We start from the raw sequence: 20,114 nt of genomic DNA on the forward strand, positions 1-20,114 counted from the left end.
TCTCTGTCTGCTCAGTATGACTGGTCTGGGTTCTCTGTCTGCCCAGTATGGCTGGTCTGGGTTCTCTGTCTGCCCAGTATGGCTGGTCTGGGTTCTCTGTCTGCCCAGTATGGCTGGTCTGGGTTCTCTGCCCAGTATGGCTGGTCTGGGTTCTCTGCCCAGTATGGCTGGTCTGGGTTCTCTGCCCAGTATGGCTTTTCTGGGTTCTCTGTCTGCCCAGTATGGCTGGTCTGGGTTCTCTGCCCAGTATGGCTGGTCTGGTTTCTCTGCCCAGTATGGCTGGTCTGGTTTCTCTGCCCAGTATGGCTGGTCTGGGTTCTCTGCCCAGTATGGCTGGTCTGGGTTCTCTGCCCAGTATGGCTGGTCTGGGTTCTCTGCCCAGTATGGCTGGTCTGGGTTCTCTGCCCAGTATGGCTGGTCTGGGTTCTCTGCCCAGTATGGCTGGTCTGGGTTCTCTGCCCAGTATGGCTGGTCTGGGTTCTCTGCCCAGTATGGCTGGTCTGGGTTCTCTGCCCAGTATGGCTGGTCTGGGTTCTCTGCCCAGTATGGCTGGTCTGGGTTCTCTGCCCAGTATGGCTGGTCTGGGTTCTCTGCCCAGTATGGCTGGTCTGGGTTCTCTGCCCAGTATGGCTGGTCTGGGTTCTCTGCCCAGTATGGCTGGTCTGGGTTCTCTGCCCAGTGTGGCTGGTCTGGGTTCTCTGCCCAGTATGGCTGGTCTGGGTTCTCTGCCCAGTGTGGCTGGTCTGGGTTCTCTGCCCAGTATGGCTGGTCTGGGTTCTCTGCCCAGTATGGCTGGTCTGGGTTCTCTGCCCAGTATGGCTGGTCTGGGTTCTCTGCCCAGTATGGCTGGTCTGGGTTCTCTGCCCAGTATGGCTGGTCTGGGTTCTCTGCCCAGTATGGCTGGTCTGGGTTCTCAGTATGGCTGGTCTGGGTTCTCTGCCCAGTATGGCTGGTCTGGGTTCTCTGCCCAGTATGGCTGGTCTGGGTTCTCTGCCCAGTATGGCTGGTCTGGGTTCTCTGCCCAGTATAGCTGGTCTGGGTTCTCTGCCCAGTATCGCTGGTCTGGGTTCTCTGCCCAGTATGGCTGGTCTGGGTTCTCTGCCCAGTATGGCTGGTCTGGGTTCTCTGCCCAGTATGGCTGGTCTGGGTTCTCTGCCCAGTATGGCTGGTCTGGGTTCTCTGCCCAGTATGGCTGGTCTGGGTTCTCTGCCCAGTATGGCTGGTCTGGGTTCTCTGCCCAGTATGGCTGGTCTGGGTTCTCTGCCCAGTATGGCTGGTCTGGGTTCTCTGCCCAGTATGGCTGGTCTGGGTTCTCTGCCCAGTATGGCTGGTCTGGGTTCTCTGCCCAGGCGGGCTGGTCTGGGTTCTCTGCCCAGTATGGCTGGTCTGGGTTCTCTGCCCAGTATGGCTGGTCTGGGTTCTCTGCCCAGTATGGCTGGTCTGGGTTCTCTGCCCAGTATGGCTGGTCTGGGTTCTCTGCCCAGTATGGCTGGTCTGGGTTCTCTGCCCAGTATGGCTGGTCTGGGTTCTCTGCCCAGTATGGCTGGTCTGGGTTCTCTGCCCAGTATGGCTGGTCTGGGTTCTCTGCCCAGTATGGCTGGTCTGGGTTCTCTGCCCAGTATGGCTGGTCTGGGTTCTCTGCCCAGTATGGCTGGTCTGGGTTCTCTGCCCAGTATGGCTGGTCTGGGTTCTCTGCCCAGTATGGCTGGTCTGGGTTCTCTGCCCAGTATGGCTGGTCTGGGTTCTCTGCCCAGTATGGCTGGTCTGGGTTCTCTGCCCAGTATGGCTGGTCTGGGTTCTCTGCCCAGTATGGCTGGTCTGGGTTCTCTGCCCAGTATGGCTGGTCTGGGTTCTCTGCCCAGTATGGCTGGTCTGGGTTCTCTGCCCAGTATGGCTGGTCTGGGTTCTCTGCCCAGTATGGCTGGTCTGGGTTCTCTGCCCAGTATGGCTGGTCTGGGTTCTCTGCCCAGTATGGCTGGTCTGGGTTCTCTGCCCAGTATGGCTGGTCTGGGTTCTCTGCCCAGTATGGCTGGTCTGGGTTCTCTGCCCAGTATGGCTGGTCTGGGTTCTCTGCCCAGTATGGCTGGTCTGGGTTCTCTGCCCAGTATGGCTGGTCTGGGTTCTCTGCCCAGGCTGGTCTGGGTTCTCTGCCCAGTATGGCTGGTCTGGGTTTCTGCCCAGTATGGCTGGTCTGGGTTCTCTGCCCAGTATGGCTGGTCTGGGTTCTCTGCCCAGTATGGCTGGTCTGGGTTCTCTGCCCAGTATGGCTGGTCTGGGTTCTCTGCCCAGTATGGCTGGTCTGGGTTCTCTGCCCAGTATGGCTGGTCTGGGTTCTCTGCCCAGTATGGCTGGTCTGGGTTATCTGGCTGGTCGGGGTTCTCTGCCCAGTATGGCTGGTCTGGGTTCTCTGCCCAGTATGGCTGGTCTGGGTTCTCTGCCCAGTATGGCTGGTCTGGGTTCTCTGCCCAGTATGGCTGGTCTGGGTTCTCTGCCCAGTATGGCTGGTCTGGGTTCTCTGCCCAGTATGGCTGGTCTGGGTTCTCTGCCCAGTATGGCTGGTCTGGGTTCTCTGCCCAGTATGGCTGGTCTGGGTTCTCTGCCCAGTATGGCTGGTCTGGGTTCTCTGCCCAGTATGGCTGGTCTGGGTTCTCTGCCCAGTATGGCTGGTCTGGGTTCTCTGCCCAGTATGGCTGGTCTGGGTTCTCTGCCCAGTATGGCTGGTCTGGGTTCTCTGCCCAGTATGGCTGGTCTGGGTTCTCTGCCCAGTATGGCTGGTCTGGGTTCTCTGCCCAGTATGGCTGGTCTGGGTTCTCTGCCCAGTATGGCTGGTCTGGGTTCTCTGCCCAGTATGGCTGGTCTGGGTTCTCTGCCCAGTATGGCTGGTCTGGGTTCTCTGCCCAGTATGGCTGGTCTGGGTTCTCTGCCCAGTATGGCTGGTCTGGGTTCTCTGCCCAGTATGGCTGGTCTGGGTTCTCTGCCCAGTATGGCTGGTCTGGGTTCTCTGCCCAGTATGGCTGGTCTGGGTTCTCTGCCCAGTATGGCTGGTCTGGGTTCTCTGCCCAGTATGGCTGGTCTGGGTTCTCTGCCCAGTATGGCTGGTCTGGGTTCTCTGCCCAGTATGGCTGGTCTGGGTTCTCCCAGTATGGCTGGTCTGGGTTCTCTGCCCAGTATGGCTGGTCTGGGTTCTCTGCCCAGTATGGCTGGTCTGGGTTCTCTGCCCAGTATGGCTGGTCTGGGTTCTCTGCCCAGTATGGCTGGTCTGGGTTCTCTGCCCAGTATGGCTGGTCTGGGTTCTCTGCCCAGTCTGGCTGGTCTGGGTTCTCTGCCCAGTATGGCTGGTCTGGGTTCTCTGCCCAGTATGGCTGGTCTGGGTTCTCTGCCCAGTATGGCTGGTCTGGGTTCTCTGCCCAGTATGGCTGGTCTGGGTTCTCTGCCCAGTATGGCTGGTCTGGGTTCTCTGCCCAGTATGGCTGGTCTGGGTTCTCTATGGCTGGTCTGGGTTCTCTGCCCAGTATGGCTGGTCTGGGTTCTCTGCCCAGTATGGCTGGTCTGGGTTCTCTGCCCAGTATGGCTGGTCTGGGTTCTCTGCCCAGTATGGCTGGTCTGGGTTCTCTGCCCAGTATGGCTGGTCTGGGTCTGCCCAGGGCTGGTCTCTGCCCAGTATGGCTGGTCTGGGTTCTCTGCCCAGTATGGCTGGTCTGGGTATCTCTGCCCAGTATGGCTGGTCTGGGTTCTCTGCCCAGTATGGCTGGTCTGGGTTCTCTGCCCAGTATGGCTGGTCTGGGTTCTCTGCCCAGTATGGCTGGTCTGGGTTCTCTGCCCAGTATGGCTGGTCTGGGTTCTCTGCCCAGTATGGCTGGTCTGGGTTCTCTGCCCAGTATGGCTGGTCTGGGTTCTCTGCCCAGTATGGCTGGTCTGGGTTCTCTGCCCAGTATGGCTGGTCTGGGTTCTCTGCCCAGTATGGCTGGTCTGGGTTCTCTACCCAGTATGGCTGGTCTGGGTTCTCTGCCCAGTATGGCTGGTCTGGGTTCTCTGCCCAGTATGGCTGGTCTGGGTTCTCTGCCCAGTATGGCTGGTCTGGGTTCTCTGCCCAGTATGGCTGGTCTGGGTTCTCTGCCCAGTATGGCTGGTCTGGGTTCTCTGCCCAGTATGGCTGGTCTGGGTTCTCTGCCCAGTATGGCTGGTCTGGGTTCTCTGCCCAGTATGGCTGGTCTGGGTTCTCTGCCCAGTATGGCTGGTCTGGGTTCTCTGCCCAGTATGGCTGGTCTGGGTTCTCTGCCCAGTATGGCTGGTCTGGGTTCTCTGCCCAGTATGGCTGGTCTGGGTTCTCTGCCCAGTATGGCTGGTCTGGGTTCTCTGCCCAGTATGGCTGGTCTGGGCCCAGGATGGCTGGTCTGGGTTCTCTGCCCAGTATGGCTGGTCTGGGTTCTCTGCCCAGTATGGCTGGTCTGGGTTCTCTGCCCAGTATGGCTGGTCTGGGTTCTCTGCCCAGTATGGCTGGTCTGGGTTCTCTGCCCAGTATGGCTGGTCTGGGTTCTCTGCCCAGTATGGCTGGTCTGGGTTCTCTGCCCAGTATGGCTGGTCTGGGTTCTCTGCCCAGTATGGCTGGTCTGGGTTCTCTGCCCAGTATGGCTGGTCTGTTCTCTGCCCAGTATGGCTGGTCTGGGTTCTCTGCCCAGTATGGCTGGTCTGGGTTCTCTGCCCAGTATGGCTGGTCTGGGTTCTCTGCCCAGTATGGCTGGTCTGGGTTCTCTGCCCAGTATGGCTGGTCTGGGTTCTCTGCCCAGTATGGCTGGTCTGGGTTCTCTGCCCAGTATGGCTGGTCTGGGTTCTCTACCCAGTATGGCTGGTCTGGGTTCTCTGCCCAGTATGGCTGGTCTGGGTTCTCTGCCCAGTATGGCTGGTCTGGGTTCTCTGCCCAGTATGGCTGGTCTGGGTTCTCTGCCCAGTATGGCTGGTCTGGGTTCTCTGCCCAGTATGGCTGGTCTGGGTTCTCTGCCCAGTATGGCTGGTCTGGGTTCTCTGCCCAGTATGGCTGGTCTGGGTTCTCTGCCCAGTATGGCTGGTCTGGGTTCTCTGCCCAGTATGGCTGGTCTGGGTTCTCTGCCCAGTATGGCTGGTCTGGGTTCTCTGCCCAGTATGGCTGGTCTGGGTTCTCTGCCCAGTATGGCTGGTCTGGGTTCTCTGCCCAGTATGGCTGGTCTGGGTTCTCTGCCCAGTATGGCTGGTCTGGGTTCTCTGCCCAGTATGGCTGGTCTGGGTTCTCTGCCCAGTATGGCTGGTCTGGGTTCTCTACCCAGTATGGCTGGTCTGGGTTCTCTACCCAGTATGGCTGGTCTGGGTTCTCTGCCCAGTATGGCTGGTCTGGGTTCTCTGCCCAGTATGGCTGGTCTGGGTTCTCTGCCCAGTATGGCTGGTCTGGGTTCTCTGCCCAGTATGGCTGGTCTGGGTTCTCTACCCAGTATGGCTGGTCTGGGTTCTCTGCCCAGTATGGCTGGTCTGGGTTCTCTGCCCAGTATGGCTGGTCTGGGTTCTCTGCCCAGTATGGCTGGTCTGGGTTCTCTGCCCAGTATGGCTGGTCTGGGTTCTCTGCCCAGTATGGCTGGTCTGGGTTCTCTACCCAGTATGGCTGGTCTGGGTTCTCTGCCCAGTATTGCTGGTCTGGGTTCTCTGCCCAGTATGGCTGGTCTGGGTTCTCTGCCCAGTATGGCTGGTCTGGGTTCTCTGCCCAGTATGGCTGGTCTGGGTTCTCTGCCCAGTATGGCTGGTCTGGGTTCTCTGCCCAGTATGGCTGGTCTGGGTTCTCTGCCCAGTATGGCTGGTCTGGGTTCTCTGCCCAGTATGGCTGGTCTGGGTTCTCTGCCCAGTATGGGTGGTCTGGGTTCTCTACCCAGTATGGCTGGTCTGGGTTCTCTGCCCAGTATGGCTGGTCTGGGTTCTCTGCCCAGTATGGCTGGTCTGGGTTCTCTGCCCAGTATGGCTGGTCTGGGTTCTCTGCCAAGTATGGCTGGTCTGGGTTCTCTGCCCAGTATGGCTGGTCTGGGTTCTCTGCCCAGTATGGCTGGTCTGGGTTCTCTGCCCAGTATGGCTGGTCTGGGTTCTCTACCCAGTATGGCTGGTCTGGGTTCTCTACCCAGTATGGCTGGTCTGGGTTCTCTGCCCAGTATGGCTGGTCTGGGTTCTCTGCCCAGTATGGCTGGTCTGGGTTCTCTGCCCAGTATGGCTGGTCTGGGTTCTCTGCCCAGTATGGCTGGTCTGGGTTCTCTGCCCAGTATGGCTGGTCTGGGTTCTCTGCCCAGTATGGCTGGTCTGGGTTCTCTGCCCAGTATGGCTGGTCTGGGTTCTCTGCCCAGTATGGCTGGTCTGGGTTCTCTGCCCAGTATGGCTGGTCTGGGTTCTCTGCCCAGTATGGCTGGTCTGGGTTCTCTGCCCAGTATGGCTGGTCTGGGTTCTCTGCCCAGTATGGCTGGTCTGGGTTCTCTGCCCAGTATGGCTGGTCTGGGTTCTCTGCCCAGTATGGCTGGTCTGGGTTCTCTGCCCAGTATGGCTGGTCTGGGTTCTCTGCCCAGTATGGCTGGTCTGGGTTCTCTGCCCAGTATGGCTGGTCTGGGTTCTCTACCCAGTATGGCTGGTCTGGGTTCTCTGCCCAGTATGGCTGGTCTGGGTTCTCTGCCCAGTATGGCTGGTCTGGGTTCTCTGCCCAGTATGGCTGGTCTGGGTTCTCTACCCAGTATGGCTGGTCTTCGTGTACTCGAGGATCACAATTAGTCTGCTGAGAGTTACTCTCTGCTATTACCTCTGTTCTGTTCTGGTAGTTAATGCTGTGCTAGTTGATGATTAACACCTGGGTAGTTCAGTGTTGAATGACTTGTTCAGTCAGAGGCAACAGGAGGTAATCGGTCTGTTTATCTTCGAGAAGTGGTATTTCTGGTGTTGTATTGTTCGGTCTGTAGAAATGTTGATCTCTCTGGTCTGTAGTAATATTGACCTATATGGTCTGTAGTAATGTTGACCTCTCCGGTCTGTAGTAATGTTGACCTCTCTGGTCTGTAGTAATGTTGACCTCTCTAGTCTGTAGTAATGTTGATCTCTCTGGTCTGTAGTAATGTTGATCTCTCTAGTCTGTAGTAATGTTGATCTCTCTGGTCTGTAGTAATATTGACCTATATGGTCTGTAGTAATGTTGATCTCTCTGGTCTGTAGTAATGTTGGCCTCTATGGTCTGTAGTAATGTTGATCTCTCTGGTCTGTAGTAATGTTGATCTCTCTAGTCTGTAGTAATGTTGATCTCTCTGGTCTGTAGTAATATTGACCTATATGGTCTGTAGTAATGTTGATCTCTATGGTCTGTAGAAATGTTGATCTCTCTGGTCTGTAGTAATATTGACCTATATGGTCTGTAGTAATGTTGACCTCTATGGTCTGTAGTAATGTTGACCTCTATGGTCTGTAGTAATGTTGATCTCTCTAGTCTGTACTAATGTTGACCTCTCTGGTCTGTAGAAATGTTGATCTCTCTGGTCTGTAGTAATGTTGACCTCTATGGTCTGTAGTAATGTTGACCTATATGGTCTGTAGTAATGTTGACCTCTATGGTCTGTAGTAATGTTGACCTCTATGGTCTGTAGTAATGTTGACCTATATGGTCTGTAGTAATGTTGACCTCTATGGTCTGTAGTAATGTTGATCTCTCTGGTCTGTAGTAATGTTGATCTCTCTGGTCTGTAGTAATGTTGACCTCTATGGTCTGTAGTAATGTTGACCTCTATGGTCTGTAGTAATGTTGATCTCTCTAGTCTGTAGTAATGTTGACCTCTCTGGTCTGTAGTAATGTTGATCTCTCTGGTCTGTAGTAATGTTGACCTCTATGGTCAGTAGTAATGTTGATCTCTCTGGTCTGTAGTAATGTTGACCTCTATGGTCAGTAGTAATGTTGATCTCTCTGGTCTGTAGTAATGTTGACCTCTATGGTCTGTAGTAATGTTGACCTCTATGGTCTGTAGTAATGTTGACCTCTATGGTCTGTTGTAATGTTGACCTCTATGGTCTGTAGTAATGTTGACCTCTATGGTCTGTAGTAATGTTGACCTCTATGGTCTGTAGTAATGTTGATCTCTATGGTCTGTTGTAATGTTGACCTCTATGGTCTGTAGTAATGTTGACCTCTATGGTCTGTAGTAATGTTGACCTCTATGGTCTGTAGTAATGTTGACCTCTATGGTCTGTAGTAATGTTGATCTCTATGGTCTGTAGTAATGTTGACCTCCATGGTCTGTAGTAATGTTGACCTCTATGGTCTGTAGTAATGTTGACCTCTATGGTCTGTAGTAATGTTGACCTCTATGGTCTGTAGTAATGTTGACCTCCATGGTCTGTAGTAATGTTGACCTCTATGGTCTGTATTAATGTTGATCTCTCTGGTCTGTTGAAATGTTGACCTCTCTGGTCTGTAATAATGTTGACCTCCATGGTCTGTTGTAATGTTGACCTCTCTGGTCTGTAGTAATGTTGACCTCCATGGTCTGTAGTAATGTTGACCTCTATGGTCTGTAGTAATGTTGACCTCTATGGTCTGTAGTAATGTTGACCTCTCTGGTCTGTAGTAATGTTGACCTCCATGGTCTGTAGTAATGTTGATCTCTCTGGTCTGTTGTAATGTTGACCTCTCTGGTCTGTAGTAATGTTGACCTCTCTGGTCTGTTGTAATGTTGACCTCTCTGGTCTGTAGTAATGTTGACCTCCATGGTCTGTAGTAATGTTGACCTCTATGGTTTGTAGTAATGTTGACCTCTATGGTCGGTAGTAATATTGACCTATATGGTCTGTAGTAATGTTGACCTCTCTGGTCTGTAGTAATGTTGACTTCTATGGTCTGTAGTAATGTTGACCTCTATGGTCTGTAGTAATGTTGACCTCTATGGTCTGTAGTAATGTTGACCTCTCTAGTCTTTAGTAATGGCAATATAAACACAAATGCAGTATAATGTGATCCTTTATTGACTACGTTTCGCCCACACAGTGGGTTTTTTCAAGTCACAAACAGAACTTCCTGGGGTGGAAGGAACGCGAGTATTTATAGTCCGGCTGAGGTCAGGTGAAGAATGCTGCATCTGATGATGTACCGAGTTGGGTTGTAGAGTCTAAAAACTTGGGTAGCTTGGAAAGGAGACTGGACAAGTTGGTGAGCAGACCTTCTACAGTGTTCTTATGTGGGATAGCGATGAAGAAGTTTCTTGGCAAGTGGTTCAGCTATGTTATAGAAGCCACTATTCTGGTTGAAGTTGTCGGATATAGAAATAAGTGATGATTCCAGGATTCTTCGGTATTGAGTGTTGTCTTCTGTGGCGATAAGTCTTGAGTTTCTGTAGTTTATCAAGTGGTTGTGTGAATTACGGTGTTGTACGCAGGCATTCCTTGTGTCGTCAGACCTGCTTGCGTATTGGTGTTCTGAAATACGTGTTTGGAGGTCCCTTGATGTTTCGCCCACGTATAACTTGTTGCAGTCATTACAAGGGATTATGTATACCCCTGCAGAGGATGGAGGCTTGTCCTGCCTACTACTGGTGATGTCCTTGATGGTCGTGGTTGTGGAGGTAGATACTTGGAATGATGTTTTGGCAAAGATGTTGGAAACATGTTTGGCAATGGAGTTGGTGGGAAGGACTATGTATCTCTTCTCGGCAGTGTCTTCTCTGGGTGTGTTGAAGATGTTTAGTGCTCGCCGTCTGCAGTCTCTGATGAAGTGACGAGGATAGTGGAGTTTGGAAAATACCTGTTCAATTATAGTGCATTCTTCCTCAAGGAACTCGTTGCTGCAGATTCTGAGTGCACGCAGGAAGAAGCCTATAATTACACCACGTTTGGTTTTGGTGTCGTGGTGAGAGTAGAAGTGGAGAAGATCGTTTTGGTTGGTGGGTTTTCGATAGACTTTAAAACGAAGTTCGTGGTCAGCTTTGCAGAGTAGAACATCAAGGAAAGGAAGAGTGTTGTCGACCTCTTCTTCAAGTGTGAACTGGATTGAAGGCTCGACCTGGTTGAGCTTGTCTTGGAGAGCTTGAACGTTGAAGCGTTTAGGAGTTATGAGGAGAATGTCGTCAACATAACGGAGCCAGGTGACAGACGAAGGAATAATGGTGGAGAAACGTTCGGCTTCTAGATGTTCCATGTATAGGTTCGCTAGGACTGCACTGAGTGGCGAACCCATGGGTAGTCCAAAAGTCTGCTGAAAGAGGTGATTTTCAAAAGAGAAACACGTAAAGCCAACACATAGTTCAACCACGTCGATGAAGTCGCTGGCTGGAATGGGAAGATCAAGTGAATCGTCAATTTTCTTGCGCAAGAGATCGATGGCTTGTTTAGTAGGTACTTTAGTGAATAGGGAAGTCACGTCAAGGCTGGAAAGTTTCTTGTTCCTGATGTTGATGTTGCGAATGCGATTGAGAAGATCACCTGAGTGTTTGAGATGTGCTGGACTGATAGTGCCCAAGAGTTTCGAGAGGTGTTTGGCGAGAATTCCTGAGAGCTTGTGGGGAGCACTGCCTATTCCCGAGGATATGGGCCTCAGTGGGATACCAGCTTACTCACTTCGCAACAGACACAATTTTCTTCGTGACTGCATCCAAGAAATGGTCTTACCAAGATCTACTCCTCCTCAAATTGCCAACATCAAACCACCTTTCTCCGCTACAGCTCGGACCTACCTTGAAGAGTGTGCAGATGACTTAAACAATGCTACAAAGGAAGCTTTTCTCCAAGCCAGAACACTAGGCACAACACTCCGGGGCAACATGAACAGACGCACAGCCGAAATCATTCGCAGCAGAGTTACCACAGCGAATGTTCAACAGAAGATCAGACTTACTAGGAAACTACAAACACTCTGCGATAATAGTAATTGGAAAAGTTTAGGAAGACCTGAAATTATTCAAAATCTTTCATCTCGTCCACTGTCAACCACAGAAACTGAAGCCCTCAGCTTAGGCCTCAAATTCGCAACAGGAATTACGAAACCAAAACAAGACCTCAATTTCATCGCCAAAAACTACAGACACAATGACTCCGACTTCCAAAAAGGCTATCTTCAAGGCATCATCTCAGCAGTCATCTCAACACGCAGCTCCCCAGTCATACCCCGACGTTACATCAATGCACTCAAAGGTTTAGCAGAAGACACGACCATCAGGGTCACCACCGCTGATAAAGGAGGTGGTGTTGTTATCATGAACACTGACGATTACAGGAACAAAATGCTCAATCTACTTAATGACCCAGATACCTACAAACCTCTCACAACTAACCAAGTGGACAACCTTACTAAAACTTTTCTTCAAAGGACTCGCCGCATTCTGAGGAGCTCAGAACAAGGGAAGAAACTTCTGCACACCATGCCCAGCAACCCCAGACCTGCCAGAATGTACGGCCTGCCAAAGACTCACAAGCCTGGTATCCCACTGAGGCCCATATCCTCGGGAATAGGCAGTGCTCCCCACAAGCTCTCAGGAATTCTCGCCAAACACCTCTCGAAACTCTTGGGCACTATCAGTCCAGCACATCTCAAACACTCAGGTGATCTTCTCAATCGCATTCGCAACATCAACATCAGGAACAAGAAACTTTCCAGCCTTGACGTGACTTCCCTATTCACTAAAGTACCTACTAAACAAGCCATCGATCTCTTGCGCAAGAAAATTGACGATTCACTTGATCTTCCCATTCCAGCCAGCGACTTCATCGACCTGGTTGAACTATGTGTTGGCTTTACGTGTCTCTCTTTTGAAAATCACCTCTTTCAGCAGACTTTTGGACTACCCATGGGTTCGCCACTCAGTGCAGTCCTAGCGAACCTATACATGGAACATCTAGAAGCCGAACGTTTCTCCACCATTATTCCTTCGTCTGTCACCTGGCTCCGTTATGTTGACGACATTCTCCTCATAACTCCTAAACGCTTCAACGTTCAAGCTCTCCAAGACAAGCTCAACCAGGTCGAGCCTTCAATCCAGTTCACACTTGAAGAAGAGGTCGACAACACTCTTCCTTTCCTTGATGTTCTACTCTGCAAAGCTGACCACGAACTTCGTTTTAAAGTCTATCGAAAACCCACCAACCAAAACGATCTTCTCCACTTCTACTCTCACCACGACACCAAAACCAAACGTGGTGTAATTATAGGCTTCTTCCTGCGTGCACTCAGAATCTGCAGCAACGAGTTCCTTGAGGAAGAATGCACTATGATTGAACAGGTATTTTCCAAACTCCACTATCCTCGTCACTTCATCAGAGACTGCAGACGGCGAGCACTAAACATCTTCAACACACCCAGAGAAGACACTGCCGAGAAGAGATACATAGTCCTTCCCACCAACTCCATTGCCAAACATGTTTCCAACATCTTTGCCAAAACATCATTCCAAGTATCTACCTCCACAACCACGACCATCAAGGACATCACCAGTAGTAGGCAGGACAAGCCTCCATCCTCTGCAGGGGTATACATAATCCCTTGTAATGACTGCAACAAGTTATACGTGGGCGAAACATCAAGGGACCTCCAAACACGTATTTCAGAACACCAATACGCAAGCAGGTCTGACGACACAAGGAATGCCTGCGTACAACACCGTAATTCACACAACCACTTGATAAACTACAGAAACTCAAGACTTATCGCCACAGAAGACAACACTCAATACCGAAGAATCCTGGAATCATCACTTATTTCTATATCCGACAACTTCAACCAGAATAGTGGCTTCTATAACATAGCTGAACCACTTGCCAAGAAACTTCTTCATCGCTATCCCACATAAGAACACTGTAGAAGGTCTGCTCACCAACTTGTCCAGTCTCCTTTCCAAGCTACCCAAGTTTTTAGACTCTACAACCCAACTCGGTACATCATCAGATGCAGCATTCTTCACCTGACCTCAGCCGGACTATAAATACTCGCGTTCCTTCCACCCCAGGAAGTTCTGTTTGTGACTTGAAAAAGCCCACTGTGTGGGCGAAACGTAGTCAATAAAGGATCACATTATACTGCATTTGTGTTTATATTGCCATTGTGTCGGTATTTTATACCATTTATTTCCAGTCTTTAGTAATGTTGACCTCTATGGTCTGTAGTAATGTTGACCTCTATGGTCTGTAGTAATGTTGACCTCTCTGGTCTGTAGTAATGTTGACCTCTATGGTCTGTAGTAATGTTGACCTCTATGGTCTGTAGTAATGTTGACCTCTATGGTCTGTAGTAATGTTGACCTCTATGGTCTGTAGTAATGTTGACCTCTCTGGTCTGTAGTAATGTTGACTTCTATGGTCTCTAGTAATGTTGACCTCTATGGTCTGTAGTAATGTTGACCTCTATGGTCTGTAATAATGTTGACCTCTATGGTCTGTAGTAATGTTGACCTCTATGGTCTGTAGTAATGTTGACCTCTATGGTCTGTAGTAATGTTGACCTCTATGGTCTGTAATAATGTTGACCTCTATGGTCTGTAGTAATGTTGACCTCTATGGTCTGTAGTAATGTTGACCTCTATGGTCTGTAGTAATGTTGACCTCTATGGTCTGTAGTAATGTTGACCTCTATGGTCTGTTGTAATGTTGACCTCTATGGTCTGTAGTAATGTTGACCTCTATGGTCTGTAGTAATGTTGACTTCTATGGTCTGTAGTAATGTTGACCTCTATGGTCTGTAGTAATGTTGACCTCCATGGTCTGTAATAATGTTGACCTCTATGGTCTGTAGTAATGTTGACCTCTATGGTCTGTAGTAATGTTGACCTCTATGGTCTGTAGTAATGTTGACCTCTATGGTCTGTAGTAATGTTGACCTCCATGGTCTGTAGTAATGTTGACCTCCATGGTCTGTAGTAATGTTGACCTCCATGGTCTGTAGTAATGTTGACCTCCATGGTCTGTAGTAATGTTGACCTCCATGGTCTGTAGTAATGTTGACCTCTATGGTCTGTAGTAATGTTGACCTCTATGGTCTGTAGTAATGTTGACCTCTATGGTCTGTAGTAATGTTGACCTCTATGGTCTGTAGTAATGTTGACCTCTATGGTCTGTAGTAATGTTGACCTCTATGGTCTGTAGTAATGTTGACCTCTATGGTCTGTAGTAATGTTGACCTCTATGGTCTGTAGTAATGTTGACTTCTATGGTCTGTAGTAATGTTGACCTCTATGGTCTGTAGTAATGTTGACCTCCATGGTCTGTAGTAATGTTGACCTCTATGGTCTGTAGTAATGTTGACCTCCATGGTCTGTAGTAATGTTGACCTCCATGGTCTGTAGTAATGTTGACCTCCATGGTCTGTAGTAATGTTGACCTCCATGGTCTGTAGTAATGTTGACCTCTATGGTCTGTAGTAATGTTGACCTCTATGGTCTGTAGTAATGTTGACCTCTATGGTCTGTAGTAATGTTGACCTCTATGGTCTGTAGTAATGTTGACTTCTATGGTCTGTAGTAATGTTGACCTCTATGGTCTGTAGTAATGTTGACCTCTCTCGTCTGTAGTAATGTTGACTTCTATGGTCTCTAGTAATGTTGACCTCTATGGTCTGTAGTAATGTTGACCTCTATGGTCTGTAATAATGTTGACCTCTATGGTCTGTAGTAATGTTGACCTCTATGGTCTGTAGTAATGTTGACCTCTATGGTCTGTAGTAATGTTGACCTCTATGGTCTGTAATAATGTTGACCTCTATGGTCTGTAGTAATGTTGACCTCTATGGTCTGTAGTAATGTTGACCTCTATGGTCTGTAGTAATGTTGACCTCTATGGTCTGTAGTAATGTTGACCTCTATGGTCTGTAGTAATGTTGACCTCTATGGTCTGTAGTAATGTTGACCTCTATGGTCTGTAGTAATGTTGACTTCTATGGTCTGTAGTAATGTTGACCTCTATGGTCTGTAGTAATGTTGACCTCTATGGTCTGTAATAATGTTGACCTCTATGGTCTGTAGTAATGTTGACCTCTATGGTCTGTAATAATGTTGACCTCTATGGTCTGTAGTAATGTTGACCTCTATGGTCTGTAGTAATGTTGACCTCTATGGTCTGTAGTAATGTTGACCTCTATGGTCTGTAGTAATGTTGACCTCTATGGTCTGTAGTAATGTTGACCTCTATGGTCTGTAGTAATGTTGACCTCTATGGTCTGTAGTAATGTTGACTTCTATGGTCTGTAGTAATGTTGACCTCTATGGTCTGTAGTAATGTTGACCTCCATGGTCTGTAATAATGTTGACCTCTATGGTCTGTAGTAATGTTGACCTCCATGGTCTGTAATAATGTTGACCTCTATGGTCTGTAGTAATGTTGACCTCTATGGTCTGTAGTAATGTTGACCTCTATGGTCTGTAGTAATGTTGACCTCTATGGTCTGTAGTAATGTTGACCTCTATGGTCTGTAGTAATGTTGACCTCTATGGTCTGTAGTAATGTTGACCTCTATGGTCTGTAGTAATGTTGACCTCTATGGTCTGTAGTAATGTTGACCTCTATGGTCTGTAGTAATGTTGACCTCCATGGTCTGTAGTAATGTTGACCTCTATGGTCTGTAGTAATGTTGACCTCCATGGTCTGTAGTAATGTTGACCTCTATGGTCTGTAGTAATGTTGACCTCCATGGTCTGTAGTAATGTTGACCTCCATGGTCTGTAGTAATGTTGACCTCTATGGTCTGTAATAATGTTGACCTCTATGGTCTGTAGTAATGTTGACCTCCATGGTCTGTAGTAATGTTGACCTCTATGGTCTGTAGTAATGTTGACCTCTATGGTCTGTAGTAATGTTGACCCATGGTCTGTAGTAATGTTGACCTCCATGGTCTGTAGTAATGTTGACCTCTATGGTCTGTAGTAATGTTGACCTCTATGGTCTGTAGTACTGTTGACCTCTAGGGTCTGTAGTAATGTTGACCTCTATGGTCTGTATTAATGTTGACCTCTATGGTCTGTAGTAATGTTGACCTCCATGGTCTGTAGTAATGTTGACCTCTATGGTCTGTAGTAATGTTGACCTCCATGGTCTGTAGTAATGTTGACCTCCATGGTCTGTAGTAATGTTGACCTCCATGGTCTGTAGTAATGTTGACCTCCATGGTCTGTAGTAATGTTGACCTCTATGGTCTGTAGTAATGTTGACCTCTATGGTCTGTAGTAATGTTGACCTCTATGGTCTGTAGTAATGTTGACCTCTATGGTCTGTAGTAATGTTGACCTCTATGGTCTGTAGTAATGTTGACCTCTATGGTCTGTAGTAATGTTGACCTCTATGGTCTGTAGTAATGTTGACCTCTATGGTCTGTAGTAATGTTGACCTCTATGGTCTGTAGTAATGTTGACCTCTATGGTCTGTAGTAATGTTGACCTCTATGGTCTGTAGTAATGTTACCTCTATGGTCTGTAATAATGTTGACCTCTATGGTCTGTAGTAATGTTGACCTCTATGGTCTGTAATGTTGACCTCTATGGTCTGTACTAATGTTGACCTCTATGGTCTGTAGTAATGTTATGGTCTGTAGTAATGTTGACCTCTATGGTCTGTAGTAATGTTGACCTCTATGGTCTGTACCTCTGGTCTGTAGTAATGTTGACCTCCATGGTCTGTAGTAATGTTGACCTCTATGGTCTGTAATAATGTTGACCTCTATGGTCTGTAGTAATGTTGACCTCCATGGTCTGTAATAATGTTGACCTCTATGGTCTGTAGTAATGTTGACCTCCATGGTCTGTAGTAATGTTGACCTCCATGGTCTGTAGTAATGTTGACCTCCATGGTCTGTAGTAATGTTGACCTCCATGGTCTGTAGTAATGTTGACCTCCATGGTCTGTAGTAATGTTGACCTCCATGGTCTGTAGTAATGTTGACCTCCATGGTCTGTAGTAATGTTGACCTCTATGGTCTGTAGTAATGTTGACCTCCATGGTCTGTAGTAATGTTGACCTCTATGGTCTGTAGTAATGTTGACCTCTATGGTCTGTAGTAATGTTGACCTCTATGGTCTGTAGTAATGTTGACCTCTATGGTCTGTAGTAATGTTGACCTCTATGGTCTGTAGTAATGTTGACCTCTATGGTCTGTAGTAATGTTGACCTCTATGGTCTGTAGTAATGTTGACCTCTCTATGGTCTGTAGTAATGTTGACCTCCATGGTCTGTAGTAATGTTGACCTCCATGGTCTGTAGTAATGTTGACCTCCATGGTCTGTAGTAATGTTGACCTCCATGGTCTGTAGTAATGTTGACCTCTATGGTCTGTAGTAATGTTGACCTCTATGGTCTGTAGTAATGTTGACCTCTATGGTCTGTAGTAATGTTGACCTCTATGGTCTGTAGTAATGTTGACTTCTATGGTCTGTAGTAATGTTGACCTCTATGGTCTGTAGTAATGTTGACCTCCATGGTCTGTAGTAATGTTGACCTCTATGGTCTGTAGTAATGTTGACCTCTATGGTCTGTAATAATGTTGACCTCTATGGTCTGTAGTAATGTTGACCTCTATGGTCTGTAATAATGTTGACCTCTATGGTCTGTAGTAATGTTGACCTTTATGGTCTGTAGTATTGTTGACCTCTATGGTCTGTAGTAATGTTGACCTCTATGGTCTGTAATAATGTTGACCTCTATGGTCTGTAGTAATGTTGACCTCTATGGTCTGTAATAATGTTGACCTCTATGGTCTGTAGTAATGTTGACCTCTATGGTCTGTAATAATGTTGACCTCTATGGTCTGTAATAATGTTGACCTCCATGGTCTGTAGTAATGTTGACCTCCATGGTCTGTAGTAATGTTGACCTCCATGGTCTGTAGTAATGTTGACCTCCATGGTCTGTAGTAATGTTGACCTCCATGGTCTGTAGTAATGTTGACCTCCATGGTCTGTAGTAATGTTGACCTCTATGGTCTGTAGTAATGTTGACCTCTCTGGTCTGTAGTAATGTTGACCTCTATGGTCTGTAGTAAAGCAGGATATTATAATGTATTTTAATTAAACTATACAAACTCGCCTTTATTTATATTAATGAACGTATATACATTTCAGGAAATGTTGTTGGCGTGAAGAAGGAAGAAGTGTTGGAGTGATGGGCTGGCTAGTGGCTGGTGTTGGGTGGTGGCTGTTGTTGTTGGTGCTGACACCAGCCTACACAGAAGTTACCAGGGATCACAGTGTCCCATCATGGGGCCGGGAGATACAACCACGCCGTCAACACCCTCCTGAGGCTACTAGCACGCCCTCAGACATGTCCTCCCGAAGAGCCTGGTGGGAGGAGATCACTGAACATGGTCATCAACTCTCCCAACCCACTACCAACCATTACAAGACTTCCCATCACCCCATTAGAGACAATCTTGGTTACACTCGTCATACCTCACAATATGGCCGTCGGGTTGCAGTTAGAGACGGTTCTCTTTATGGACTTAAAGACGCGTCCAGACGGACAACATGGCCCCAATACGCTACCCAGCACAATTTGCGGACGCCAAATCAAGATTCCAGGCTGCCACACCGCCGAGTGGAGAATTATTTGTCGCAGCGTGGCCACATACCTACTGGATTCCAGGCATCATATTGGCCCTCGCAGCACGAAGGCGAACATAGCCGAGGCTTCAAGACATTGCACCCTGGCCAGCATGACAGCTCTGGGGGCAGACATTATCCACATAATAACCGAGCCTCCACACAGCATCAGCAGAGCACTATACCTCAACACCACCGCCAGCCTCACATTGACCACCGCCAGCCCCGCAATGACCACCGCCATCCAAACAGTGACCACCGCCAGCCGCACAGTGATCTCCGCCAGCCGCACAAGGATCATCGCCAGCCCCACAATGATCATCGCCAGCCCCACAATGATCATCGCCTGCCCCACAATGATCTCCGCCAGCCCCACAATGATCATCGCCAGCCCCACAATGATCTCCGCCAGCCCCATAATGATCATCGCCAGCCTCACAATGATCTCCGCCAGCCCCACAACGATCACCGCCAGCTCCTCACCGGCCATCACCAGCCCCACAGTGACCATTCCGAGTCCCACAGTGACCACTGGCAATCCCACAGTGGGAGAAGAGAAGTAACAGCAGCAAAATCAACCAAAGAAGAACAGGATCAGATCAAAAGCGAGGAAACACGCAGGAACACATACACCGCCCACCGTCCCTTACATTCTTCAGGAGGTCACAGACGACCACCAAACATCGTGTTGATCATGACTGACGACCAGGACGTTGAACTAGGTGAGTAACTGTATTAATACCAACCTCTTTAAGTCAGTTTTTCACTGGGTTGAAGGAACCTTCAAGAGTGAAGAACGTAATATAGGAACACTGCAGCAGGCTTCATGACTCAACCCTCAGACTAGGCTTGCAGCCTGTCCAGATCCCTTTGTAATCTTATCTGATTCTCATTTGTTTGAGAAGAACGTTACTCACATATTTGTTTATTCTCGTTTTAAAGATACCCAGACTCTTAGCCTCTGTTACTCTAGAAGCAGACACTTGTGCCACACTTAGGTACCCTTATTGTGGCAACGTTTTGCAAACCAGTGGCTTCCTTAGTCCAATCCAGAGTGCAACATCTGGGTAACTTTATTGTAGACATAACGCCATCCAGTGGCTTTATCGATACAAATTCTAGGACATAACTTGAAGACAGTAGAACTATATACAGAAGATGAGGTAATCAGTCCCTCAGCCTTGGAGTTGGTGTGGAGAGCACCGTAGTCCTGGAAGTTCTGGAGCACAGACAAGAAGGCTGGTGCTTATATACTGCGACAGGTGGAAAGGGACGGGTAGCAGATGAGGGCATAGTCACTGGTAGGCGGGATTCCCCAGTGAAAGTAGGTCCTACCCAAAGAGATGGGTTAGTTGTAGTAGTAGTTGTCGTAGCAGTGTAGGGCATGTCAGGCACTGCAATATCATGATGTTGCAGTGCCTGAATGGCTTGCATAATCAGTGTCACAGCCCGGAGTCAATGTAAAAAGAGTGGCGTATGTACACGGAGGTATTTATATACTGTAGACAGGTGAGGTGAAGCAGATCATCTCATCGTTGTGTCACAGACGAAGGTTAACTAGTACCACCTTGTGACGTCATT

At 48.6% G+C, this 20,114-nt stretch overlaps 1 protein-coding gene across 1 annotated transcript in view; it reads left to right on the forward strand.

Moving 5' to 3' along the window:
- The window catches only part of LOC128697133 (extracellular sulfatase SULF-1 homolog), an 849,281-nt gene that overhangs the window by 718,017 nt on the left and 111,150 nt on the right, over positions 1-20,114 (forward strand). The window contains exon 4 of the mRNA XM_070104220.1: positions 18,057-19,255. Coding sequence (XP_069960321.1) covers positions 18,097-19,255 — 1,159 coding nt within the window. The 5' untranslated portion in view covers positions 18,057-18,096. The remainder of the gene's footprint in view (positions 1-18,056; positions 19,256-20,114) is intronic.

The sequence above is a fragment of the Cherax quadricarinatus genome, chromosome 89 (assembly GCF_038502225.1).
Source record: "Cherax quadricarinatus isolate ZL_2023a chromosome 89, ASM3850222v1, whole genome shotgun sequence".
NCBI lineage: Eukaryota > Metazoa > Arthropoda > Malacostraca > Decapoda > Parastacidae > Cherax > Cherax quadricarinatus.